This window comes from Tyto alba, unplaced genomic scaffold, assembly GCF_018691265.1.
Source record: "Tyto alba isolate M040663 unplaced genomic scaffold, T.alba_DEE_v4.0 Super-Scaffold_3, whole genome shotgun sequence".
Lineage (NCBI taxonomy): Eukaryota > Metazoa > Chordata > Aves > Strigiformes > Tytonidae > Tyto > Tyto alba.
Genome location: NW_024881304.1, coordinates 5,411,572 through 5,439,395, shown reverse-complemented (window position 1 = coordinate 5,439,395; position 27,824 = coordinate 5,411,572). Strand labels below are relative to the sequence as shown.

Below are 27,824 nucleotides of genomic sequence, written 5' to 3'. Positions count from 1 at the left end.
CTAAGGATAATTCCTGATACAGTTTAGGAAGAGAAAGACTGGGTGAATTTGCTTATGGAAGCATCATTATGAGCCATCTAAATAATGAAGCAGACATCTAAATAATGAGGTGTGAATCCTGATATGTCAGAATAAATGTCTGCAGTAAGGATAGGAAGGTATTAATGTCATCAAGCTCTAGGAAGACTCCATATGGAACACTGCTGTATACTTCTCACTGGTCATATTGGAGAAGGTTGAATGAAAACTGCAAACAGGTGCAGAGAAGGCTGGTGGAGTGATTAAAGGAACAGGGTGCTCATGTCACTAGAGGACTCAAAACACCAGTGGTTTGCTTCTGTGGCAAAACAAAGGCTCAGTAGGCATGCTTGTTCTCTATAAATATGTGAAGGGGTAAGCACTGCGGTGAAAGAGGAGTGATTTCAGTAAAAGTGTTGGCACATAATACAGTGGATATAAATTATCCATTAATAAATTTAGACTGAAAAGAGAAAGAAAGTGATGAGAACACAGTGTGGATTGCAAGATCTTAGATCTGCTTTTCTTCAGTGGCATGTTAGATGGTCGGTCATTTGCTTGATTGAGTATAGCTTCTCAGCGAAGCTTACAACATTAAGAAAGCTCATTTAAAAATACTGTACTAGCCATGAGACAAAACCAGTTTGTTTTTAGACAAGAAGTTTGCTTTTTTGTTATCCACTTCCTATATGCAGTGGTAAGTTTTGGGTAGTAACATTGATGCACATTTAAACTCTTGGTGTTCAGACTACAATTGTTTCATTCTGAATTGATTTGGATTTGAATTCTGATGAAAGTAAGTCCACACAGCACTGACATAAATAACAAAACATCAGTGTATGGAATAACTGCATTTAAAAAACAAAACAAAACATTTTTGTGGCTTTTAAAAAATTTCTCTTTCATAAGTGAGTGAAAAACTGCACCAATGAGAGCTTTAAGGATTAGTCTAGCTGTGTGTCTAGCAGGGATATTTTTTGTCTTATTTAATTGAAAGGGCATGTTAAGTATTTTTTAACAAAGAAGTTATCGAACATCAGAGTATTTTCAGTGATGAAGTATTAACTTTATACTCCAGACTGAAGAAAAAAATTGCTGTCAGTGTTAGAAGGGGCTGTGTTTCCTGGGAGGGCAAATCTCTATCTTTGATTATTAGATCCAGTGCTTTGTGAACTTTTAAATGGTATCTCTGAACAAATTGTTTAGCTGGATTGGCTTTCATAGAAAGACTTGATGAATGTGGGTCACTAAACCTATGTCAATTCAAAAAAAGACTACATGGTATGTGATGAGACATTTGTGTGGCAGAAAACACTATCAATATCCACCTAATTTATTTGTTCCATTTGGTGTGTGTATGCATTTGGATGGTTATAGATACTGATGGCTTTCCACAGTCCACAAATGACAAGATGCTGTTTTACTTCAAAATTTCTGGTTTATTCAGTGCACAGCAAGACTACACTGCTACAGAAATTTTACTTTACTTCTCGATTTTCTTTCCCTTTCTTTTTCATTTTTTTTGAATAAAATCTGCTGATATAACATCTACTTGTTATGTTTTTAAAGAACTAATGTATTCCTCCCTTTATTCTCTTTTGCTGTCTTCCTCCCTATCTGTTTTTCTCCAAACTGCTGCTTTCTTCCCTACTTCAACCAGCTTGACTTCCAGGTCAGTATTTTCTGCTCTCCTACTCAATTTCTCCTTGCACAATGAAGATTTTCATTGAAGCTTCATTTATTTGCCATTTTGATTCCATATTAATAACTTCTGTTTGTCTTTTCTGTGTTTTTTTTGTTTTTGTTTTGTTTTGGTTTTATTCTGCTTATCCCTATTGTGAAGTTTTTGGTCATTCCATTTCTAGATCAGAAACTTTATGGTAAATTAATACTTTTGTCAAAAGTCTGTAAGAAAAAAATGTTTATTAACAACATATTCAATTCATATGTTGTTTTTTGTGAAGATTTTTTTCTTCTTTCAGTTTTACTTTTATTATTTTTGTCTTGGGAGTTCAACATTGGGAATAGCTTTTTGGTAGACAACCCAACCTGGTAGGTAATGGAACAATAGCAATAGCAATATTATACAGCAATAGCATACAGAGAGATTTATATCTAAGATCAGAGACATATTCTTAATACTTTACCATCACCCCTTTTTCTGTTATTGCAGACGTAATAGGGTGAGTTGGAGTGATTCAACTGCTGGTTCAGAAACTTCTAGCTGTTTGTGCTGGCCAGATTCTGGACCAGCACATAACTGCAAGGAAGGTGTATGTATGTGTATGTTTTATATACTGTGTTTGTATTTAGCATCATCTAGTCAGATTCATGTTTTTCTTTCTTCCAGATTTTAGATTAGTTTAGTTAGTGTTCATGTTTATGCACTGTTTTTGAGTAATCTTATCAAGTATTATCATGTCTTGTGGTGCATGTTGAAAGTAAAAATTGATCTAGTCTTTTTATTCTCTTAGTAAGCCTTGTTATTTTTTTTTTTTTTATGTTTATGAATAGCTATAAATTAGTGAAGTCTTAAAACATCTAGTTGATACTTTAGAAGCTACTAACTTTATATGGTTTGGACTACAGGTTCATCTGCTTCTTCCTTTCCCCATTCATTTCAGTGTGGCTTTTTTTTTTTTTTTTCTTTTTTCCTTTTTTGCTGTGACAGGTATTTAAGACAGTTCTATACTCTTAAGATCATTCCTTATTTTTCAGTTTCTGAAATTGGTGATTGAAACTTGCATAAATTTTGTTTCCTGTACTGAAGGAGCTTTGCTTTAGGCAGGAACAGTTTTCAATCATTATCAAGGTAGAAGGTGTTTACTTCTTCACAAATCAGTTGGACTGTGTATAAAGGAGGATGTATACTGCAAAGACTTTCCAGGTGGATTTCAAAGTTTTGCATTTGCAGATATGGCTCCAGGTATCAGGTTGCCATGCAGCACATTTGACTAAAATGGCAAATGTCCAATCTGCCTTTTTAATGTCTTCAGATCCGAAGTTTTCAGAATTATTTGTCGATGTGTACTTTTTGCACAGCATTGTTCTCTATTCATATAGAAGCAGAACTTCCCAGTTTGGGAGAGTTTTGGTATCTTAGTCTCAAAACCTAGCACAGATCACATTTCATGGTTCAGATACGTCAGAGAAGTTTCTGACATGGATGCCTTTGAACTGTAGAGCAAAAGATGGCTCATTATGAAAAGATTGCCAAGACAGGATGTTTTTTTTCCTGATGCACTTTAATGCACATCACAATTGCAAGTTACTTTCCAGCTGGAAAATTTTGTTTCTGAAATTTGTGATTAATTGATTGCAATAATGAATGGGATGAACACTTTCTTTTTATTGTCTATCTACTACAAGCACTTTTTAATGCACTTGAATGGATAGTTATTACACCTGAATTATAAAAATGCTTAAACAATTTAATTTCAGAATATTTCTTTCTTCCAGAAACTAATTAAATGCATTTACATGAGTTGGCTATGATAAAAATATTATCTGAATGTGACCACTCTGTCATTTCTATCAGAACATACTCAACATTGATTAAAAATCTCTCTAGCCAGAGAGAGCTTAAAGAAAGGTATTACGCTCTGTGGTTGTCATTATGGTTGATTTCACTGGAATTCAATGATTGGTATGCAGAAACATTTTTTGAGCAGTTGGAGGTGCAATTTCTGTTATGTTTTATTGACCTAAAAAAACCAGCTGACCTTGTTGAAGCAAGCTGTCCTCATAACCCTGCCAACTTGCATCTCTAGAGTCCTAGAGAAGTTGTAGCATATGATTAGAGTTTGTTGTGGGATTTCAGTGAAGTGCTGTTTTCACAGCTTGAATCATCATTAAGGTCAAAACTTAATTTAAGAAACAGATCTATTAATTTCTTTAATTTCTGCTTATCAATATGTTCTTAGCTGTCATTTTATTCATCCATATTTATATGGGTTAGAATGATTAGAAAAATGGTGCATCTGTTTTATAACATGACAGGCTATGGATACTGATGGCAAGCAAGAAAATCAAATACATTAGCACAACACACACCATGTGCATCTACCTATATAATAAAAAAAATGTTCTGGGCATAAGAATCAATACAGTAACTTTTTTTTTTTTTTCCTTTAGATTACAGCAGTTTATATACTACCCAAACTTTTCTGCCTGCAGATAAAGAGGAACTGGATAATTTTTCCATCTATGTTGTACTGACCAGTGCTGGAAATTTTCCCACCAGCCTCTGATGTTGGCCTTCCTAATTGTTTCCGTGGGAGGCTAGAGCTCAGTGAGATGTGTAAGGCAAGGTTTAACAGTGTTTTAAATTTAACTTACGAGCCTTCCACAGTTTTGTCAAATGTCAATTTGATGGTTCCAAGGGCAGAGTGATATGTTGTTCAAAGATAATTTCCCTGGAGAAATTGAGATAGTGTACTAAGGAAAACTGAGAGAATCTGTGATATACATTACTCATCTGAGGTACTGGTTATTCTGAGTGAGAAACACAGTTGTCACACTGGATAACAGGCAGATTGTTGTCATGTCTTTCTCTTTTAGTCTGTTTGCTACATATATGGAATCAACATTTTAACATTGTGAACATTTTAACATTTAAACATTTTGAAAGAGATGAAGATTTGAGAAGAGCTTATTTAGAATTATCTGATTACATATGTGGTTTTGAATTAGTGTACATTTACATTTAATTTTATTTAAGAAATAGTAAAGTAAGAAGTTTATTTTCTTGGAATTCTATTTTCTTAAAAAAATAGTAAAATAATAATGTATTACAAAATAAGCAGAAATCGTAGTGATAAACAATAAAAAGATGCAAACGGGTCCCTGGGACAGAATAGTGCATTGTCCGCTTTTATTCCACTGACTCCTAAACCTGTCTGCTCAGTTCTCTACTTTACCCTTTCTGTTTGCTTAAAGGCATGCAGAGGTTAAAATAATAATTTCTGAGACAACTAGAAATGGATTATTTAAATTAGGAAGGATATTTTGTAATTTCTCAGTGATGTGCTTTTTTCCGGTTTTGATTTGGAGTGTAAGTACTCAATGGAAGTAAATACATATGCAGCATAAACTGGATATGAGGAGAAAACAGCTCTATCTATCTGAAGGAAAAATATCCACTTTGGATAGGGTTGGACCTGACACCACAATTCTGTGTTGGGGAAGAGAGAACATAAGGAACTGTTACTCTTTCCATTTCATGGTTACTAATTTCAAGATAGAGCAGTATTTCTTATGCTTCTCTAGACCTGTTGCTTCCATTGGTTTACCCCGGGGGGAAGATCCACAGTACATATTTCTTTATTTTTTGGATGTTTGAATAAAGTAGCCATGCAGCACTCCTCTGGGGAGCCTGGTGACTGCCTGGGTGCAATGCTGTCAGGATTCCCTGTGTGCAGTGGAGGGGTGTGTGAGTGAAGAATCATTGTGAGATAGCACAGCTTACCCTCAAAAAGCTGTGACTGAAAAGAGACAGGGGAACTAAATTTAGGAATTGGGCTGTTGGTGGAACCACTTCTTCCACTCACATTGTTTGCTTCCATAATGCACAACAACATGCCTGGACAATGTGATTGTGACTGGATTGAAATGCTCTGATCTGGATTTATATTAAGGAGAAGATAGTATGTCAAAACAAGAAATCATACAGAATTTATCTGATGTATTTGAAGGTCTGAAGAGATGGCTGCAAAAGTCTGGAAAATTTGATTTATCTGTTGAATGATAATGGCTTGATTGGTCCTGAGAACTGGTAGGTTGAGCCAGGAGTTGCGGTCAGAAGATTTGATTCAGAGGGAAATTGCAATGAAACATGAAGTGCAGCAGAGGAGGTTTGATCCTGATTGCTGTCAGGGTGAGCTGGACATGCTGTAGAGCAGTTGGATGAAGAGAATAACTGGACAGAGTTGGGAGGTGGTGGGTTTTTTTGTTGTTTTTTGTTTGCCTTTTTTTTTATTATTATTTTGGGGGGGGTTGTTTGCATGTTTTTTTAAAAGAAGAAAAGCTTACCAGGTCAACAGCTGTAAAGGACCTGATGAAGCAGCAGCAGGACTGCAACTCCTCGGTTGTAAACGTCAGGCAACAAACTGTTTCCAGTTACGGGTGACAGTTATCACTAATGGTATCAATTAATAAAATAGCTGAGCAAGCAATTGCCATATTAAATCAGATCAAATATCCTTCTCATCTAGTGTCCTGTCATCAACAGGTTTGCTTTTTTTCAAAAAAAATTTTATAAGAACATCAGAAGAAAATGCAGAACAATCCTGGGTGTACAAGAGAGATGTGTGACAGATGAGTCTTCTGGTACAGATTTCACACATGTTCATATACAGTGTCATCCAGTAAGAATGTGCTGAGAAAGAGAGTAGTGCAATGCACTGCATTGGAGGTTCAGCGGTTGCATTGCAGATATGTGTTGAAACAAAGTGATATGAACCATACTTTGGAACAGGATTTTAGTGGGTCTTTTTCATTCATGCATTATCCTCATGTGGATATTTCTAGTATCTCTCTAGGGCTTTGGAGGGAACTGTGTCAGACTAAACACTTCTTAAACAAAGATTTTGGAAAACTTCCCAGATTGTGTGTTAGGTAAACCCTTCCTCCCACATTTTTGTCTTTGAGGTGAGAAATGTTTCAGTGACTTCTGTGACACTCGCTTTATTTCTACCAGGCAGAGTTTTTGGTTCTCTCAGGGCAACAATATCTTTTTGTGGTGCGTTTGGAGGCAAAACAGTTGTCACACTGAAGCACTGGCATAATCTGAGTATTAAATCTTAAACTAGGCTTCAAACATGTGAAATAATGAAATTTCATGGGGGAAAAAAAGAAGAAAAAAAGGGTTATTTGAATTTGTGTCTTTTTTTTTTTTTTTTTTTTTTTTTAACCCAGCAATAGAATTGCCTTGTGTTTTTTGAGACTTATGATCTGTGTGGGCTGCAAGCTTGCTCCTTTGAGTGAAACTGAAATAGCTATGTAATCCATTGGTAACAGGAGCTGGAAATGTAACGAAAACATTGAATATACTAAAATTCATTTTTCTAACTGGTAGCTCTGGGCATTACAGCATTTTTGCATTCAGCTGGAGAATTAGGGATGTATGAATCAAATCCTTTGGAGATTTAAAAAATATTGTTTGGTTTGGATGACTTTTTGTCCATTGTTTGTGCTGGTCATTTTCATTCCAGTCCTTTATATCAACATAGAGAGAACACAGAGAGTGTTTAGTTCTCCTGGTAAGTAGGTAGAGTATGAACTGTGACAGGGAGTTTGCCATAGTGCCAGTTTAAGGTGAAAGGCAGAAAGAAGACCAAGCATTCTTCTTCAGTAAGAGATGACAGTATTAATTTCTTGTGATAGTATCATCTGAGGCATGTAGCACAGTAGTGACCTTTATTACCAAAAGGTAACGTTGGTTTAGCCAGAGTTAAAAAGAGATTACTACCTTCCTCCAAATTCTCTTGTCCAAAAGGCAACGAAATTTTACTCAGTTGTCATAAGCTTGTTTCATAAGAGAAGCGGTTAATCTTCCTGGAAGCAGGGAAAATCCAGCCCCAGGGTGACAATATTCTTCTGTCTCTCCAGGAGGCATCCACTCAAACTTTCCTTCTCATCCCGTATTATGACAGTCATTCTAAGGAAGCTGAGCTACTCCCATTTATGTCACTGTAGAACTGACATTTTTTTTTAGTTACAAGATCAGATAACACCACTGTAAAAATGAAATTGTGTCATGGGGTCAGCTGTAGGGTGGTAGGTTATGTTGTTCCACAGTTTAGGAGTTTAAACAATTATAAAGGCAATTAGTTCAGGCAGTTGAAGTATTGGCCCTGCTCCTTTTCATTGGGAACATATAGTTCTTCTAGAGAAAAGGAAAAAGGTGGGGAAAAGATCTGATAGATTTTCTGCTTTGGAATAGAGAGAGCAAGAAGAGCAAAAATGAAATAGGATATACAGGATTTTTTCTGTAGGTAACAGGTAACAGGTTAGTCTAAGGTACAAAGAAAGAAGTCCCTTGGGATTTGGGGATGAAGTGTTCCTCCAAATTGTGGCCTTTACAATAACAGATATGCAAAAAAATTCTGTGGGTTTTTTGTTTTGTTTTGTTTTTTTTTCCTTTGAGGAATGATTTTATTATTCTGCCCTTCCCCGCGGGTCCCCCACCTCCCACTCCCCCCTCCTTAGAAAGTCTTCATTCTAAACGCTTTACTCATATGTGTGTATAGATTGGTCTGTATTAATCTGTGAGCTTTTTATGGTGATCTGTCAAAATTTCACATTAAAAGCAGAAAGACTCCAAAATTCAAAAGGACCAGAAGAAATGTGTTTTTTAAATGGTATAATAGCTTTGAAATAGAGAATGGAGCTGATATGCACTGTTATGGTTTAGTTCCAGATGAATCAGTATGAACCATGTCCTCCTTAAGGCAGACAATTATCTGGCCACTTATATTTGCAGAATTTGGGTGCATTGTTTAGTGTTATCAAATGGAATATAGAGCCTGTGCAGAGAAAGTGTTGCAAGTTTTGGCACAATTTTTAACAAAGTAACAGATATTCATAGCAGCTTTGTCATCAGACTGTCAGAATAACCAAAGAGACAACCCCCACATGAAATAATTATTTTGGAGGGGGCAACATACTGGAAGTGGTAAATTGCTTAATTATAGCTTTGAAACTTCCTTAGGCTCAATTCTACATATGCTGTTTGTTTTGTGGGTCGAGTATATTGTATCAGTGGTGAATATGCACTTGCTGTGGGTTGTGGATCAGTTTTGGTGGGGCATCACTGAAACAGTTCACGCTGATGCATTTAGCCCTGCAACATATATACATTTTTCTGTATTTTGAAGATTCCATATTGGGAGAACCAGACACAGAAAGATACTACTTAGTTTTTTATTAGCATATGATAAATCTTAAGGTTCCTAAAGTCTAACTCATGAAATAAATGTAGTAGTCAAGCACAAGGACTTTCTTTTAGAAAAAATATGGTTATTTGAGATATGTTATATTTTCTTTGTCATGTCAAAATTTCAACCTGTCACGGACATAGGTTTTCTTATCATAATACTGATTTTCCCCAGACACATCCATCTATGGGTTGTAAGTGAATAAACAGTGTCTTTACATATTTGTGTCAGGAATGTGTCTGTCAATAACCCTCTTAACATCTCTTGTGATGTTTACAGTTTGCTAAAGTCCAACTTATCTTAGTTTTTCAGGTTTATAGATTGGTAGTAGCAGATACATTTGAATCCTAGGAAAATGCCAGAAACAATACTTAACTTTGGTCATATCTTAATTTAAATTCTATCTTATGGATTTCAACTGAATTTGATCTGAAGTTTAAAGAATTACCCTTATGGGAACCTATGCACACTGTCATTTTTAAGATAGTGAGAACTGTTGGGAATATTTCTACTGAGTCTTTCTGAAGTAATGTAATTCAGAATGAACGTTCACATGGACAGGATTTACAGGATCAGGTCTTCTGCATGACTAGTTACTGGGATCCGGAGTGCCTAGTAGAATGTTAAGATTCATTTTACTGCTCACATACGTGAATTGTTTGTAAAGGTGTGGACTATTAATAAAGGAGAAAGAGAGATCTGTTAAAAAGAAAAATATTTTTTTCAAGGAATGATGTTGGTAATATTCTACCCAGTGCATGCCTAGAATAGATAAAGATGTTTGATAATTTAAAATATGTGTAATGGATTAAATTTTAGAATATATTTTTGAGACTTTCCTATTCTGTAGAAATTACTTTCTTTGAATAAATTCTTGTATTTCATTAAGTACTTTTTTTCCCCTGAAAACATTCTTTGGTGATTTACTTTTTTTTTTTTTTTTAATTTTTAATTTGTTGAGGAGTACATGTTCCTAGAATATCGGAGAATTTTTTTATTGACTTTCAGACAGCTGGTCCCATTGTAATGCTGTTTAAGATGATGAAAATTATTACAGAGACGTATTCCTTTAGAAATGTTACAGATTTTGCTCTTGGGAGTACTTTGCGTGTCTGCATTTTTTGGATGCTTTGAGGAAAAAAAAATCTTTATGAAATAGAGTAAAGGCTGTACTAAGCATGTAACACTTATTTTTGGCTGACATTAGCAACTTTTTGGCCAAGGTACCCAGGTGGCTAATTAAAGCTGGGAATTTAATGAAATAGTGTGATTTTCTATAGCTATCAGAGATGAAAGCATTGGAGTTTAGACAACAGTTACACACTACTGTAAAATGAAATCTGAAAGATACGCACATATATGCAGAAACTAAATGTTAATATTTGTCTTAAAAAGTTGGACTGAAGGAATTAAATGCACTGTAGTTAGAACTAATAGGTCATTTTATATGCTATTCCAGAAGAAGAAAACCCCACAAGCGAATATGGTTAAACGTAGTCATTACAATTAGTGATATTCATACTAGGAAGAATTAAGTGCTACTACTGTTTCAATATTTTCTGCTGATCAAGGGTCTGGATCTCCATAAATTCTCGGTTCTTTGGTCTGGACTTCATAAGAAACAAGGCTACAGGCATGTATAAGTATATTTTTGTCTTTTCCCTTCATCTGTCTTAGAATCATAGAATGGTTTGGATTGGAAGGGACCTTAAACATCATGCAGTCCAACCCCCCTGCCATGGGCAGGGACACCTTCCACCAGACCAGGTTGCTCAAAGCCCCGTCCAACCTGGCCTGGAACCCTTCCAGGGAGGGGGCAGCCACAGCTTCTCTGGGCACCCTGTGCCAGTGTCTCACCACCCTCACAGTGAAGAATTTCTGCCCTATATCTACTCTAAATCTACTCTCTTTCAGTTTAAAACCATTACCCCTTGTCCTATCACTACATGCCCTTGTAAAATGTCCCTCCCCAGCTTTCTTGTAGGCCCCCTTTAAGTACTGAATGCCACTATAAGATCTTCCCAGAGCGTTCTCTTCTCCAGGCTGGACAACCCCAATTGTCTCAGCCTGTCTCCATAGGAGAGGTGCTCCAGACTCCTGATCATCTTTGTGGCCTCCTCTGGACTCGCTCAAGCAGGTCCATATCCTTCTTATACTGAGAGCCCCAGCGCTGAACACAGCACTGCAGGTGGGGTCTGACGAGAGCAGAGTAGAGGGTGAGAATCCCCTCCCTCAGCCTGCTGGTCATGCTCCTTTTGATGTAGCCCAGGACACGGCATGATTTCTGGGTTGTGAGTGCACATTGCTGGCTCACAGTCAGTTTTCCATCCACTACTACTCCCAAGTCCTTCTCCTCAGGGCTGCTCTCAATCCACTCTTCACCCAGCCTGTATTTGTGCTTGGGATTTCTTCAACCCATGTGTAGGACCTTGCACTTGGCTTTGTTGAATTTTATGAGGTTGGTATGGGCCCCCCTCTCAAGCCTGTCCAGGTCCTTCTGGATGGCATCCCTTCCTTCCAGCGTGTCAACTACACCACACAGCTCGGTGTCATTGGTGAACTTGGTGAGGGTGCACTCAATCCCACTGTCCAGGTCGCCAACAAAGATGATAAACAGCACTGGTCCCAACAACAACCCCTGGGGAACTCCAGTTGTTGTTGCTCTCTACTTGGACATGGAGCTGTTGACCGCAACTCTTTCAATGTGACCTTCCAACCAATTCCTAATCCAGAGTGGTCCACCCATCAAATCCATGTCTCTCCACTTTAGGGACAACGATGTCATGTGGGACAGTGTCAGAAGCTTTACACAGCTCCAGGTAGATGATGTCAGTTGCTCTTCCCTTATGCACCAACCCCGTAACCCCGTCATAGAAGGCCACCAAATTTGTCGGGCATGAGTGCCCTTAGTGAAGCCAACATGGCAGTCATCAATCACCTCCTTATTTTCCACATGCCTGAGCATATTTTCTAGGAGGATCTACACCCTAATATTGCTGGGTACAGAGGTGAGACTGACTGGCCTGTAGTTTCCTGTTCCTCTTTGTTTCCCTTTTTAAAAATGTTGGTTATATTTCCCTTTTTTCCAGTCAGTGGAAACTTCACCGGACTGCCACAACTTCTAAAATATGATGGATGGTGGTTTAGCCACCTCATCCACCAGTTCCCTCAAGATCTATGGATGCATCTCAACAGGTCCCATGGACTTGTGCATCTTCACATCACATAGATGGCCTTGAAGCTGGTCTTCTCCTACAGTGGGCAGTTCTTCATTCTCCCAGTCCCCACCTGTGCCTCTGCAACTTTGGCGGTGTGGCTTAGAGCACTTGCCTGTGTCTTCGCTGCCTGTGCTTCCTAAAAAGCCTGTATCCTTCCATTCTAACACTCCAGTCATAGAAGCCATCTCTCCACATCTCCCTGATGCCAATAAGATCACAGCCCTGCAGGGGCACACACATCTCTAGCTCCTCTTGTTTATTCCCCATGCTACATGCATTTGCCTAGAGTTATTTAAGGTGGACTCCTGATGAAGCTGATGTACTGGCTGGAATTCCTTTGTGCTGCTCTTCAGGTGCTCTCCTGCTGACCTGTGACCCCTCTCCAGGCTCTTGGTGTCTCTTGCTGACACTGGCATCAAGCTGGTAGGAGTGGGATGGATTGAGGTTCCCCTCCCTGGCAACTTTATTTTAAAGCCCTCTTCACCAGCTTGGCAAACTTATGACCGAAGATGCTTTTCCATTTCTCTGACATATGGACCCCATCAGCCCCCCGTAGGCCAGGTTTCTCAAAGTGAGTCCTGTGGTCTAAGTAGCCAAACCCTGGGCTGTGGCACCAGTCCCATAACCCGTTGTTGATCTTGTTCAGATCTATGCTACTCTAAGTGTGCGTAAATATTTAGCAGCCATAGTTTGATGGTTCTTCAGCAGTGTCAGAAATTAGAACTGCTATAGTCTATTGATTCCTGTATTGACAGTCTAAGGCAATTTTTCTGAAAAAGTTGTTGGATACTGAGGAAAACAAATATAGGCTTAGATACCTGATTTTAAGTCTAGTGCCTAGCTGAGGTGGAAATTAACGGCTGTGGAGCATTCTGTATGTTGAGAAAGATTATCGAAAGTGATCCCAGATCAAGAAGATGCAGGATGAGGAATGGGGAATTATGAACGGCCAGTTTTTACAGGAGTAGCATAGCTACAGTCTACTGTGTATTTACAGTTCAGAGAAATGACTTGATCTAGGTTTAAAAAATTAATAAACTCAGTTTGACGTACAGTAAGGTAGTTTGTAGAGAAGTATGTTACTATTCATAATCTTTTTCTCTTCATTAGGAATGAGACAATGTCTAATGTACTAGAAGAATCAAATTCTATTTAGATTTTTTCTTATAACTGGTGTTATTAATATTTTCTTTATTAACTTCCAATATCATTGTCATCTAGTGTTTATGTGACATTGGTGTTTGCTGGATACTGCTTCTTTATATTGAATGCTCAAATGAGATGGAAGATGCCCATGAAGTCCTTCAGTTTGTAACTATGGAATAGGACAGAACTTTTCCCCTTTTCCCCTTTTTGCCTTTTGTCTTTTCCTTTTTCTCGTTTTCCCATTTATATTTTTCCTTTTTTTTTCTTTTCCCCTTTTTTCTTTTTCCTTTTTCCCTTCATTTTGAAGACAGCTTAGCTCCCCTGTGAATTCTTTTTTGTCTCTAGATGAAGCTGCTAGATGTTTTATAGCAAATGCTGACTGGGTATGACTGTAAGAACACAAACAGAGATTTAAATTTGTTGTCTGAAAAAGTGTCATTAACCAGCCATTTCAATGTTTGGCCAAGATTAAGCATCCGTGTAAAGTGTTAGTCATCTATGCTGCTTTTTAGACTGCTTGTTTCATTCATAAGTATTATGAGCTCAGAACATAATTTCTTTAAGCCAAATGTGGTGTTGGCACCATTTCAGTGTGCTCTGTGCTTTGAACTTGCTTTAGATGACTGTAATGCCTAGTTCAGTGGTTAAAGAATTTAGCTCCCTATAAGATAATAGATACCCAACCTCAAAATTATCTATAATAGTGTGGAAAATCAGAAAGCTGTGGATTTCATCTTACTGTTTTGGAGCAGTTAAACTATCAAACCAAAAATACTTTTGCGTATATTTTAGCACCAGAATATGATTAACATGTGATGGTAAAATCAATTCTACTGCCCAGATCCCTGCAGCATACATTTCAGATTTTGAAGACATATATCTTAAACTGTAATGTTTTATTTATTTTATTCTGTCTAATGAATTTTGTGGTCTTACAGCTTTAAATTGAAACAGTGTAGCAGAACACATGCAACTAATTCCTCATGACAAAGAATAATAGACTCAACTATGCATATCAGCATAGCTACTAGTAAACTAGTAATGGTATATGGTATTTTGTCCTGATTATGTACTGTTTCCAAATATTTTTCTGTTTCTCATGCATAATTTTTCTTATCCTAATCTTCCATTTTATTCAAAAGCATTTTAGAAATAGAGCCACATGAACAAATACCAGAGCAAGCACACTCAAAAAATACACTGGGTAAAGGATTATATTTGATATATTTGCTGTTAAAAACAAAACAAAACAAAACAAAACAAAACAAAACAAAACAAAACAAGCCCCCCAAAAACCAGACAACAAACCAAAACCATTAAAAATTGGATGGGAATATGTTCCTGTACTTAATCCTCTATTGAGCTCCTCCTGTACTCCTTTTCTTTTAGGCCTGTAATGCAGGCCTAAAAGAAAACTACTAGCTAGGCTTTATAACTGTAGCGTGTTCTTTTCATTTCCATGGGCATGTAGTCAGTTGTGGAAGAAAGAGAGGCTATGACACAGCTTTCTTTTATTTCCTTCTCTTCGAGATTTTGCATATCACAGGCACCAGATGTTTTCCTTTGCAGCTTTACCATGTTCTACTTCTCAGCGTGGCATTAGACAGAAACTGAAATGGGAAGTTGTGAGAGGGAAGAATGATGAAAGAAGTAGTTAGCATTGGCATAAAATTGAACTTCTTATGGAGATTAAATATAAATGAATTTATCATTTACTCAGCATTAGCATGAAAACCATTTTATATTTTAACAGCACAAAGTCATATTGCACCACCAAAATTTCTGCCAGATATCACATTTATGTATGAATTTGTGAAAGTAATTTTTTCTGATACTCATTTTGGTTATATGGTGATTGGGTCTATGCTAACAGTTATGCAACATGGACCCATGAAGGAGAACTGATTTTCACTTGGAGCTGCACAGAGCATCTAACATATATCTGAATACTTGATTTAGAAACACAAAGGTCATCACTCGAAAATTCTTGAGGAAATTTAGTAAAAATAGACAACTCAATGGCTAAACCCATTATATTCTTTAAGACCTACCTATAAACAAGTTTAAACAAGGGCATGCAATTTCTGGTTGTCTTTTTATTTATCTGTCGGTGTAACTTTGACAGAAATATCCTTGCTGTTTTTAGCACTGTCATGTTGCTTGCTTATTTTTAGTTAGCTGTGGCAGAGTGTTATGTCTCTCAGAAAATTAAGCTTTCTTAAAACACTGGTGATTTAGGCTATGGTCCCAGGCCTATTGAGGTAGGTCTCATGTAGGCAGGTTTCTTCTGACCATCATATAGTGTATTTTTTGTTCTCAAGTGAACTTAATTTGGGGATTTAAACGTGATGTCAGAAATCTACCAAGAGACAGCTGTAGTGCTGCACGGATGGTCTTTGTTGTATAGCTTATTAGAACTATATCTGGGTACCATAAAAAATATCTGAGAATATTTAAGGAAGATACAGGCTAAGGTCTCAAAGTCTCATAATATTACAAAATGCTAACTCCTGACTAGAGTTGGTTCAGCCTGGAGAAGCTCAGCTGTTCATTTTCCAGTTACTGTTCTGTGTAATATAGAAATGATAATAAATTTAAAAAGGATAGCTTTCGTTTTTTTTTTTTTTGTTGTTGTTGTGGGTTTTTTTTCTGAAACTGGTCTATTTTCTGGTAACAATGTCTTGTTGAGGATTCTTTTAGCTTTATGATATGTAAAGTCCTCACAAATTTTATTTCTAACATTAAAAAATTATTACAAAAGACAACTGCTGTAAATGGATGATCAGTTAGGCTAATCTATCTTTCTGTGTGTTAACAGGATGATTCAAACTCTTGAACACATCTCTAGGATAGATCTGTTTTCAAATAGAGTAATAAATCTTGTCTCTAAAAAAAAAAAAATCTATGAGCTTGATGTAGATTCTTTTAAAAAGCAAAGATTTTTATTTGCATTAGTTGTATCCACTTTTTTTTTCCTAGACAAGTTGAAGTTATTTTTTTTAGTAATACTAGATCAGCTTTTCTATTATCTGCTGTACCTACAAACTTGTAAATGAATTGTCTTCTAAGATTTTTTTAATACCATGACTACTCTTATTGATTAGAGATTCATTGTAAATTTTTCAATATAAATAAGTAGTGAAAAAAAGCAATAGTAGGACAAAGGAGCCAGTGACAGAAGTAAATATCAAACGACCTAGTTTCTTTAGCATAATAAAATCCAGAGCAAGAAATGTATATTATAACTGTTTTTTCACTGAAAGTTCTAACGTGAAAGCAATATAGATGTTTTCAGTGATCCTTTTTGGTCATTGAATAATATTCTCTTCATTTGCCAAAATAGGATTAGTGAGTAGATCTCATTAAGAATTTGCACATGACTGTTTTTATATAGATAAAAGGGAGCGAATTCCTCAAAGTCAAAGTCGGGAAAATAATATCTAAGAATCCAAGCAGGTAGAAAGCATTACTGCAAGGATATTTTTTCAGTGCCTGCCAGGCAAAATTAGCTTGCCTTCTTTCTTAAAAGGACGCATGCTAAGTATCAGAATCAGGAAAGCTTCTGGTAATTTAAGACATAGGGTCTAAAGCAAAAGATAATTAAATATTGAAACAATTATTTTTTTTTTTAAGAGTACAGTCTTAACAAAAGAAAATATAGAATGGTGGTAAAGATTGTTTCATTTTCATTAGAAGTTACTCATAAATCTATTTGTTGATAATCTTTTGTAGAAAGAAGTCTCATTATTAAAAAAGATAGAAATGTAAAGTTTTTTTTACATATAAAGCTATTTGTAAAGGCATCCTTTATTCTTCATGGCATATTTATGACTTGACCTTCTACCCCATCACACTTTAATCCTCAGAAACATTACATTTATAGTCCAGGTTTTCAAAAATAGAATTTCACAACATACATTAGTCATCACCTTCACCTTTCGCTTCCTTTTAAATTAATGCTACTTAAAGAACCCATTAAAATTGTTCTTGAACTCCGTGAGTGTGTAAGGATTGTTGGATAACCCCCTCAGTTACAACAACAGTTTTTCTGCATACTGCTGAGAACATGTATGAGTATTTGTGAGCAAATGATAAAAAAGAAAAAAATCTTTTAGGCCCATATAATTGCTTTATTATTTTATAATCTGATGATATTAAAGCTGGTTTGATATGCCATCTTGAAAATAAGATGAAGTTTTATTGTTTACATCTGACACCTGGAATACTTGTGGTTGTTGGAGAATCAATGTCCTGTTTCATAGTCACATGTTAATTTATAGAGAAAAAGAAATTATTGTAGTCATTAACACTAATGCATATGTGTATACCATTCTTAGACATATGAAGGACCAAACCAAGAAGGTTGCCAATCTGAAGCACAATCAGCAAATGGAGAAAAAAAAGAATGCACAGTTGTTGGAAGAAGTTCGTAGACGAGAGGACAATATGACTGACAACTCTCAACATTTACAAGTGAGTTTATTTTTCAATTGTGTTTTAAAACCACCTAAGAAAATACACTTCTGTTTTATTGTGTGTCTTCCAGGATGTGTAATGAATCTCTTCCCAGGAAGAGCTGATGGCACTCTCCTTTCCTACCATAGGCCACTACTGACTTCTGTTACATCCATTAAATATTTACTATTCAGGGTGAAGAAAAAACAATAGAATTTGAAGTCCTCTCCTCACAAGGACTGTATTTTACTTATTTAAAAACAAGTAAGTCCTTATAGCTTGTTTTGAGGAGAGTCAGAAAACAGAAGGATAATTATCCTCTCTGGATTCTATTTCTGTGCTATTCACAGCATTACATCCACAAGCCATAGGCAGGTTATATAGTATGGCTATGAATGTTCAGCATGTTTGATTGTCAAATAGTAGCGTGCTATGATTTTTTTTTTCTTTTTTCTTTTTCTTACTGGTCAAACATTTACATAACTGGGTGATTAGCTCTGTAAAATACAACATAGTTTTTCAAGAACATTCAATTGTATAAGAGACATTCTGCCATATTTTCCAGTGTGGAGATTGAATGTAACATTTGAGACCCATAAGCCCCTTCCTGTTGTGTTTCTAGATGTAGCTCTTCACATTAAATTCCACTGTCTGGGAGTGAAATTCTGTATCATCTGGTTGCATACTTAGATCATTTAATGAGAGTGATTTGATCTTACGAACTCTGTACATGCATATGTAGTGGCTTAAAAGGGTGAGGATGGATTGTCTAACAGGGTAATGCTGAATTTAGAATCCTCACCAAAGATAATTTTTATCTTATGTACTTAGATATAGCATATAGAACTGCTCTATGTAGCATAGAACACTGGAGACCGCTATAGCTGTCTCATTTGACAGATTTCTTTTAGTCATTACTGCACAGTTACTACACCAGCAACAGTTGGAAAGAAAAGGTTCACCTATATTTTTTTTTAAGATAGACTTTGAATCTTATTCCAGGAGAATTTCTACAGTTTGTAAGTTACTGAGTTTGGGCACTGACATTTGAAACATAATTAGGTGATCTGGTTAAATGATACATTCCATACTAGGGAATTTGTATTAAAGGCCACAAAAGAAGTTTGATGCTTGACTTAAAAATTATTCTCTGAGGTCTGACTATGAAAAACTATGAAGAAAACTACCGATTTCTGTCAACAACATCAATGTCTTCATACCCAGTGTTTATAGGCAAGTCTAATTTACAGTGCAAAATATCAATTTTGTCTTGTTCTGGTTAATATAATGGGTTTCTGGAAAAATTTCCAGTAGGTGGAATTTGACCCTCACATGTTTCATATGGTACTGTATTTCTCACGTGTTCCTGTATGCAAAATGGAGACATGAACACCACACCTTTCTTCAGGCTTGTGTTGGTGAATCCATATGTCAGAATCAACTTCAGGAAATGGTACATTATTTATGCATCTGTGTAGTGTTATGTATACGTTATAACCTTGGTTATTACATACCGATTGCATCACCATGCATTTTACTGCACATGATATGGTAATAAAACCTTGTGAAATATTTGGTATGACAATATGATATATTAAAATTAAATTTCAGTGTTAGCAACTTGTAATTAATGGGGTTCAGTAAAGAGAATATATTAGAACTTTATTTTTTCAGTATTATTTTGGAAATCTATCAGGGTGGCATGATCACTAGACAATAGAAGTCATCCCTGGGGTCTTTGATGTAACTGCTATACTTGGAGCTTTCGTCATGTGATGAGAATGGGTCTACCAAATAGAAGCAGCATGGCTGAATAGCCTGAAATTAGAAAGAAAAAAACTTGGCTGGTGTATAGCTCTTCTGTGCTGTTCACTTGCTGTAAATCATTTACACACTAAGAACGGTTTATGAAGACCAGTTAACTAAGAACAGTTATTTCTCTGTTACTATGCCTTAAAATCTTAATACAGCGTACTTCAATGTGCTACTTTCAATAATGTATGTGTATGTGTTGTGGCCCATCCTACACTTGCTGAACTGCTGGAAATGTGAAAAAGAAAGGATCCCAGCTGCTTCTGCCTATCAGCAGGTGCTTTGTGTTCCCCAATTCTTCCTTCAGTAGCTGCAAGAAGAACAAGAGGAAATGAGTGTTGGTTGCCTATGCTGCTGGCATACTGGTGCAGGTAATCCTGCCTTTTCTGCCAGATGCAAAACAGGCAAGCTGCTGCTCTCATCAGTTTGCTGCCTTAACTAGCTGTTATATTTCCTGTCTGAAACGTTTCCTCATTTCCTTAGCCTGTTTCTTCCTATGCCTTTCTTAATGTTGACTGTTGTGTTCATGCAGGGCTGGATGTGTTCTTTCATTGCAGTTTGCTTTAGTGAATTAGATTGGCTGTCAATGCATGGATCATGGAAGTGGCAAATCCACCTGAAGGAAAATGGCTTGTTTGATGTTACAAATTGAGCTGTAAAATACCTGTAGATGTGCAGGTGCAAATAGAAGTTTGGTTCTACAGCAATGTGATATGTCCAGGTAATTCCTAAGGAAAAAAAGTGAACAGAGAGGGATGGAGAAAAGCAGCCAAACTTGATGAACATCTGTCAGCTCTTTCCTTCCCCATTAAATTAAGATAAAGACTTGCTTTGGTCTAGCAGGTACAGGAGACAGATATCTTTTCACTGCTTCAACGAATCCTTTCCAAAGTGGGCTTGATAACGTGTCCTTGTACAATTACTTCTTTCGTAAGATTAAGGAAGATGGGATAGTGGCAGTATTTGGGGTTATTTTTTTCTGTTTTTCTTGTGAGGTAAAGGAATTGTTATTCTCTGTGGAAGTTCCTTAGGGTTTGATTTCAGAAATGAATCTCAAAATTAATTGTTCCAGTAAAAGCTCATTATATACTTCTACGTCTAATCAAAATATGTCACTGCCTCACACATTGGGAGTTAGAAGTTTCCCTATCATCACAGGATGTGGGGAACTTTTAGTTGTTCTACATAAATGCCATAGTGATTCTTGCAAGTAAAGCAAATAGTTTGATATTAAGTAGTGGAGGTGACACGATTCCGATGTGCATTTATTCTGCTGATAGGAGAGTATTTTGATTTAATGTTTTTCACTAGTATGGTTTGTTTGTTTTATATGTATAAGGTAGTTATCAATATTAGGTGAGAGCACCAAGTCTTATTCTTACATGAATCTGAGAAGTAGGTCGTTGACTGGTTAAAAAGCCAGACAAGCTCTAAAGCTCTAGTCAATTAGCATTGGTATACAAAAGAAGTTTTTTTTCATAAGAGGTTTTTTTTTGTTTTGTTTTTAAGAAAACCCCCTCCTCCTCTGTGGAGTTATTTAAAAAGCAAGTATCTCTTAAAATGAAAGTTTTTCCTTTAAAAAAACTTGATCAAGAGCACTGATAGATGCAGTTATGATGTTGATTTGACCTGTAAGGCTTCTTATTTCACAATGATTTTGATTTGATGCTTTTGTACCTGGTCACACAAAACTCTTTCATGTATTTGGCCTAAGATGTATACTCTTGTAATATTTAACTACAAATGCCTGGGTGCAGGAATGGAACACACCTGCTTTCTGCGGGTCTGAGTATGCAGCTACATTTGTGAATGTTCTAGATTTAAGCTTATTTATGTATGTGTTCAAAAGGATACATATAATGCAGTATGTAATGCGTAAATTTATTTTCTTTCCTACCAATCCAAGGCTTTCCTCAGGAAGCCAAATATAAACTGAAGTTCTTCTAGTGATGTGAACATATACAGAATTCCAACTGGGATACGAGTTGACTAAATTAATAATCTGACAGAGTAAAATACTTGATCACTGCTGCTACTAAATTTTGGTTTATAAATAATATATAGAGTTAATAAAACATTGTAACAGTAGTGATCTAAGGATTAGTGAGGCAGGATTTGTGAGGAGACACATGATGTGAGATATATGATATACTTTGTAAAACAAGTTTCTGGGAATACTATGCATCTGCTAATTAAAACCAATATTAATTGATATTTCAATAAATATTGAATTAACATCTTAGTAAACCACAGGGATCTGACCACCTTTTCTTGTTACTGTTTATAATACCTTCTACTATGTTTAGTAGAAACACCCTATGTTTATAGGCATTTATAACACATCATGCTTGTGTCTATGGTGTACTTGTTACATTTGTGAATGATGTATTGAGCTCTTAGGGTAAAGTATATCCTAAAATTCTCTGGCCTGATGTAATGATTATATTTGTTGGCTAGATGTGGTAAGATCAGCTGAGAATTGAAGAGCAATTAGACTAATCGAATTACATTTACTCCAGCCAAGTCACAATCCCTTTTGCAGAAGTACTGGAAAAGATGTAACAAGAAAGCTAGTATAATTGTCCATGGACCATTCAGGGAGTCATTCAGGGCAAACTGAAGCTATCAGTTACAGTGCCATCCCTTTTGTACAGCTCAAGTAGGGGCTGAACCTCTCCCCATTCAGCTGTCCACTTGCTTTCTGGTAAGTTTGAAGTAGTTCAGAAGTCTGTAGTTTCTTTGAAGCTTCAGTAGTGTGTAATAGTTCCTGAGGCTTGTAGCATCATGTATATTTGTGACACTTTTCACTTTCGCTATCTTTTCACATAAAAGCCTTTCAAAGGTAGTTCATATCCTAGCATCAGTGCTTGCAGGTCAGGTTTGAGTCTCTGATGGCCCCATTTCACAGCACTCCAGAGCCTGTGATGGAGAGTGCTCTGGGATGCCTGAGGAGGGAATTCACTTTGGTCTCCCTCAGCTATCAGCTATAATTGTGAATGATGCTTCAGGTGTGGTTTTGGAGGGCTATTTGGATCACTGTAAAATTGAAAACATCAGGGAGCCAGACTTCAGATTAATTATTGGGAATGAAGAATAGTTGCGAGGTTTTCTGCTTTTTCCTTCCACAAATCAAGGGCAGACCTGTGCAAATCTTGCCAGACGTGATGGTCATATATTACATAAAGCATCACAGCAGGAGAGCTGGCCCTTGAACACTTTATCATGAATTTTTTTTTTGAATGCTGTATCTAACATGCCTTCATTTTTCTCTTTTTTTGTCTATCTTAAAAAGATAAGCCTTTTAGAGAAATGCTAAGCTAAGAAATATGCAGGTATCATGTCATAAAGTTATGCATAATTCCTCAAATCTCTTTGCAGGATCTTGAAATGTTATAAATGTGAGACATGTTTATTTCCTGAAATATGTTTTTCTGGATTCTTGTATGGAACATGTTTGCTCCAGTAACACTGTTACCTCAATAGAATTGTGAAAGAAAACATTTGCATGACATTGAGAACTTGAGTGGATTTGGTTTTGATTCTGATTTTCAAATCTGCTGTAATAACAACAAGAAGTCCTTTATTTTCTGTAGAGTAAACAATAAGAATGTGCATGTAATAATATTCCCATATGTCTCATCACATAGCCTCAAAGGAAATTAAATGTACACTTTTTTCTGATTATACTTTTCATAAATGTAAAGTATCAATTTAGTAAGTAAATCGAACCTTATGGAATCATATCTGTAATAAATCCAGAAACACTTCTCTGTGGAAACATTATGCAAACTGTCTGATGTATACATGTCACAAGAGAGGTGCAGGGATGAGCCTGAAAACAAAGTTTAAAAGTTTAATAACCTGTTCTGCTCTGAACCACACAGCTTCTGGGTATTTCCGCCTTTTCTTCTGGTTTATCTGCTGGAAAAGTTCATGACTCTCCTAACGTTTTAAATGCTTGGATTATTTGTCACAAGTCTCTTTCAGGTAACTTGGATTTTCTTTGGGTGCAAACCCACATGCTGAAAACAAAATTGCACTTTAAAAATTGTTTCTGAGAGAGGCCATGTGTAGTTCTCATTGATTTGAGGTATCACATAAAGGCAGCTTGATCAATGCTCTAAGCCCAAAGTACTGTGAAACAGATTGTGTACACACATACATTTTCCAGGTGTAAAGATCTTGCTTTTTAAACAGAGCCCAGCATGTCAGCCTTGGTTTGTCACTGAACATACTGAGGCAAGGCAAGAATTACAGTTTTTTAATAGTTTCATACTGGATGGAAATTGTCTTAAGTAATGAATAAAACATGATAAAGAGAAAGTCCTATCAAAAGAGAAAGAAAAACTGGGTGGTTAATATTACTGCTGCTTGATTCTTGCCATGTGAATATCTGTGATATTTTACTCACTAAAATTAGCTCCCAAGAGATTTCACAGCTAGTCAGCATGAATCCTTAAACTTGGATTTGTTTCTTTATTTTTCATGCTTCAGCATATAATTTTCATCTGCATAATGGTTCTAGAAATACAAAATATACTGAAGACAGAGCACATTGCCATATGTTATGTCTGTGTCTTTTAAAATAAAATAGAGGGATGGCCTAAACAAGGTGTATACCTAACATCTATGTATTATGATTTTTCTCTTAATTCAGTGTATTTCCTACTGCATTGTCTCAAAAACTTTGAAACTATAATATTAATAAAAAGAGGAAGCTAGGGAATGAGATGAAGTCTTGCAAATAAAAATGAACAGAGCAGTGTAATGAGTTCAGAAAGAGAGGAAACAGTCATGACTTGTGCAGACAGGCATTAGTGTACGTAGCTGACATAAGGCAGGAGAGAATTCATTGCATAAACACTCAGCTTTGTATTTATTAGTGCTGAAACATATGTACAGTGAGAAAACTCAACCTTTTAAGAGGTTAAAATAATGAGTTATTGTATTAAAAGTGAATTCTAGTTTAAGCATGCATCCAAAGGTGGACCTACATCTGTCTGGAAGGCTATAATAATTCCGAGTGTTAAGGAGATTTTGTATGTTTCTGTCTTCAGAAGGCTGGTCAGTTTATGGGGGAAGATGGAGGTAAGATTGAGATTTTGCCTTTTACACCTTTCCTCTGATTTTTTGTGTTTCACACATGCACATTGTGATCTAGCTCTGATGAGTAGACTTGCTCCTTACTTCTCATTCTGTTGTGGGCAGAGGATCAGGGGCAATGGGTGACTGCCCTTGATTGTACTTTCTCAGTAGTATGAGCGATCAGAGCACACAGATGGGATGATAGAGGTAGACTTTTGGAAATATGTACAGAGACAAGAGAAAGGATAAGATGTGACTTGCAATGCTTGTGAAGATCTTGCTTCTTGCTAAGGTTTCTGCTATCACATACAAATATTTTGGAACAAAATCTGTTTGTTTTTTTTTTTTTTTTTGCAAGTCTACATAAGAGTCAGCTGCAACAAGTCTTTCAATCGTTTTGTAAGTTAATAAAGAATCATAAGGTTTTGGAACCAGCTCAGTGAGAACTTCAGAAGATAGGGTAAGCAATAGCTGGGATTAAGTTCTCTCTTTAAAGCTCCCATGACATGTTTGTGGAAAATACAGAATACAAACTTATTATTATGGTTGTAGTGAGTTAAAAACTTATTTTACTATAACTTTTCTGCAATTAAAGCAGAATCTTAATGGTGTACTTGACATTTAAGATTGAAGACTGTGATGGTCTTGTGTTGTAGATCTATTTAATATTGTAGCCCATGTAGAAATATTTTCGACAACAACCTTATTTCCAGAGTTTCACACTAAATTGTAATTTTTGTGAGTGGATACATTTGCTCAAGTTTGGTTCTTTTTTCAACATTTTAACAAGTGAACTGATTCCAAGTACATGTGAGTGATTTTTGGATTTTTTTGGCTAAGTACTCCATATATAGTTCTTTTATGTTAATGAGCTAGCATATGAAGCAATGTTAAAGTAAATATTTTATGGTAGTTTTCTGTAACACATCTACAGAATTCTCTTCAGTGTATTGCTTGAAAACTAAAATATGTTTTTCTATGCTTCTGTTTTCAAACTATAGGTTCCTTGAGGACTGTAAAGTTTTGTCTTTGAGTAGTAAAGCTCAAGTTTGGTCAATTTGTAAGAAAATAAGTGCTCATGTATGTATCAAATAGTTTTATCCATATAAAGCAAGAGTTATATACTAGCAAATGGAGAGAATCTAGCACATTAGATTACACAATTGTGTGCATTAGTGATATGTTCATGGGTACTTCCTTTGGCATTTCTCTGCTTCTCTAATTATAGCTGGATTTTGCCAAGATAGAGTGTAGCTAGTAACTACAACCTCAGAAATGTCTAGCCTTCAGCAAAATCTATAGCTTATTATAAATGTCACACATTTCAGTGAACTTTTTTTCTTTTGTGAATATCTAGGAAAAAAGGAGTAATTGCATTTTCTTAAAGTAGTTATTTTCATGTAGCTGAACATAAATTTTTAATAGACATTTTTAAAAAGTAGGACTTAACAAAACTGTCTTTTATGTGATGCATTGATAATGTATCTATACAAAAGAAAATCTTTGAGTGGTGACTCAGACAGCAAGTAATAGAAAAAATAAGCAAGCCTGTGGTGATGTAGTACAATATATTAAGAAATTACCAGATTAGAAGTGCATACTTACAAAAATCGGACTAATCAATTCAAACACACATAAGACTATTGCAGGCAGAGCTAGTGTACTTATCTTCAGATTTCTAACATAATATAAATATAAATTCAGATTGTAAACATGGGTGAAGGTTTAGGAATTTTCCTTCCTTGGCCTGTGGAAGTTCCATAAGTTGTGGATAAATTCCATATGTGTTGCTGAAACGTGTGTTGAACTTCAGCCAGTAGTTTAAGATTATGTTGAAAAAATTATTTCTAAAAGGTTTCAGATGAAGAAAAGTATTTGAAAGTCTACAGAGGGCAAGAAGGTTGATTGGTAGGTCTGGGGATCAATATCAGAAGTGTTTTTTTCCTTTGGGGATTTATTTTGACATTTGTTTTCATTGTGCAGTGTAAACCCCAGAAGCCAAAACTATTATTGTTATAAAATGTCCTTATAGACAATATGTGAAAATCTCGAAGATCCGTTTCTACTAGACTCACAGTCTCTCAAATCTTTTTTTCTTTGTCATAACTGGTAGGATGACAGAAGTGACTCAGTGTTCTGTGTTATGTTGGTCAAACCAGCTATAATATTAAAAAAAAGTTCAGGGGTAAAACATTATCAGTGCAACAGTTCTATGTAGTTGTCATGTCCTTTGTTTTGTCTAGAGCATTACATTATATGAGTAAGTATAAAATGACATAGGTTTTATTCTTAGAGCTATTCCAATTTATTACTTTGGGGTTTTTAAGCAAGCACAGAATATTATAGCACATTCTATATAATTATTAATACAACCTTTGCTCTATTACAGGGAATTCTGGAGCATCCCATATCAGAAAGTTTGAATACTGACTTTCTCATCTTTCTCAGTTTCTACAGTTAAATCAGAAACGTAATGTTTTTCACTGCTGTATAAGTAATGTTACCCAAAAATAAAATCTGGACATCTTGATTTGCAAAGTTAAATTTTTATATTCCAATATAATTATTTATAAATCTGTAAACTGCAATTATTGACAAGTATTTTTTTGTTTAGATTAGGTAAGTTATTTCTACTGTGTGCTTTAATAAGTGCATTGTTAGTTGAAAAGGGCATATATGGCAAGTTACTGGAAGAAAAAGTTCCCATTGGAAAAAACAAAACTGCAACAATAGGAAACAGGAAAAATTTAATGTGATACACCTTTTTTTCTCCCCCTTAATATTTATGTAATAACTCACACATGTGGGACTCCTGTAGTCTCCAGGGGGCAATCACATTCAACATGCATCAAAAGAAATAGTTCAGTTAAACTAACTCTCCCTACCCAGCAATAATTACCACAGGTTTACACTGAGATATAGTTGCAAAAGGTTAGTCAGTAGGGCATCTGCAAATCAAGTCATATGTCAACTCTACATCAATAACCTCATTATAATAGATGTTAGTATTTCAGCACATGACTGTCCAATATAACATTCCACATATAGTTCATTTTTAAGTTTTACATTGACTTATAGCTCGTCTAATATTTTACTAACTTATGTATTTAAACACTCTATATTACATAAATTATAATCAGTGACAAAAACAATG

General features: G+C 35.8%; 1 protein-coding gene across 16 annotated transcripts in view; it reads left to right on the top strand.

Moving 5' to 3' along the window:
* The window catches only part of ERC2 (ELKS/RAB6-interacting/CAST family member 2), a 559,477-nt gene that overhangs the window by 266,703 nt on the left and 264,950 nt on the right, over positions 1-27,824 (top strand). For 13 of the 16 annotated variants that reach the window (XR_004405890.2, XR_004405889.2, XR_004405897.2 and 10 more), the window contains 2 exons: positions 1,679-1,690; positions 17,656-17,791. Coding sequence is in view for 2 of the 16 variants with exons in the window: in XM_032984316.2 (XP_032840207.1) it covers positions 1,679-1,690; positions 17,656-17,791 (148 nt within the window). In the remaining 14 variants the exon portion in view is untranslated. The remainder of the gene's footprint in view (positions 1-1,678; positions 1,691-17,655; positions 17,792-27,824) is intronic. The other 3 variants (XR_004405898.2, XR_004405896.2, XR_004405891.2) reach the window with 1 other exon arrangement.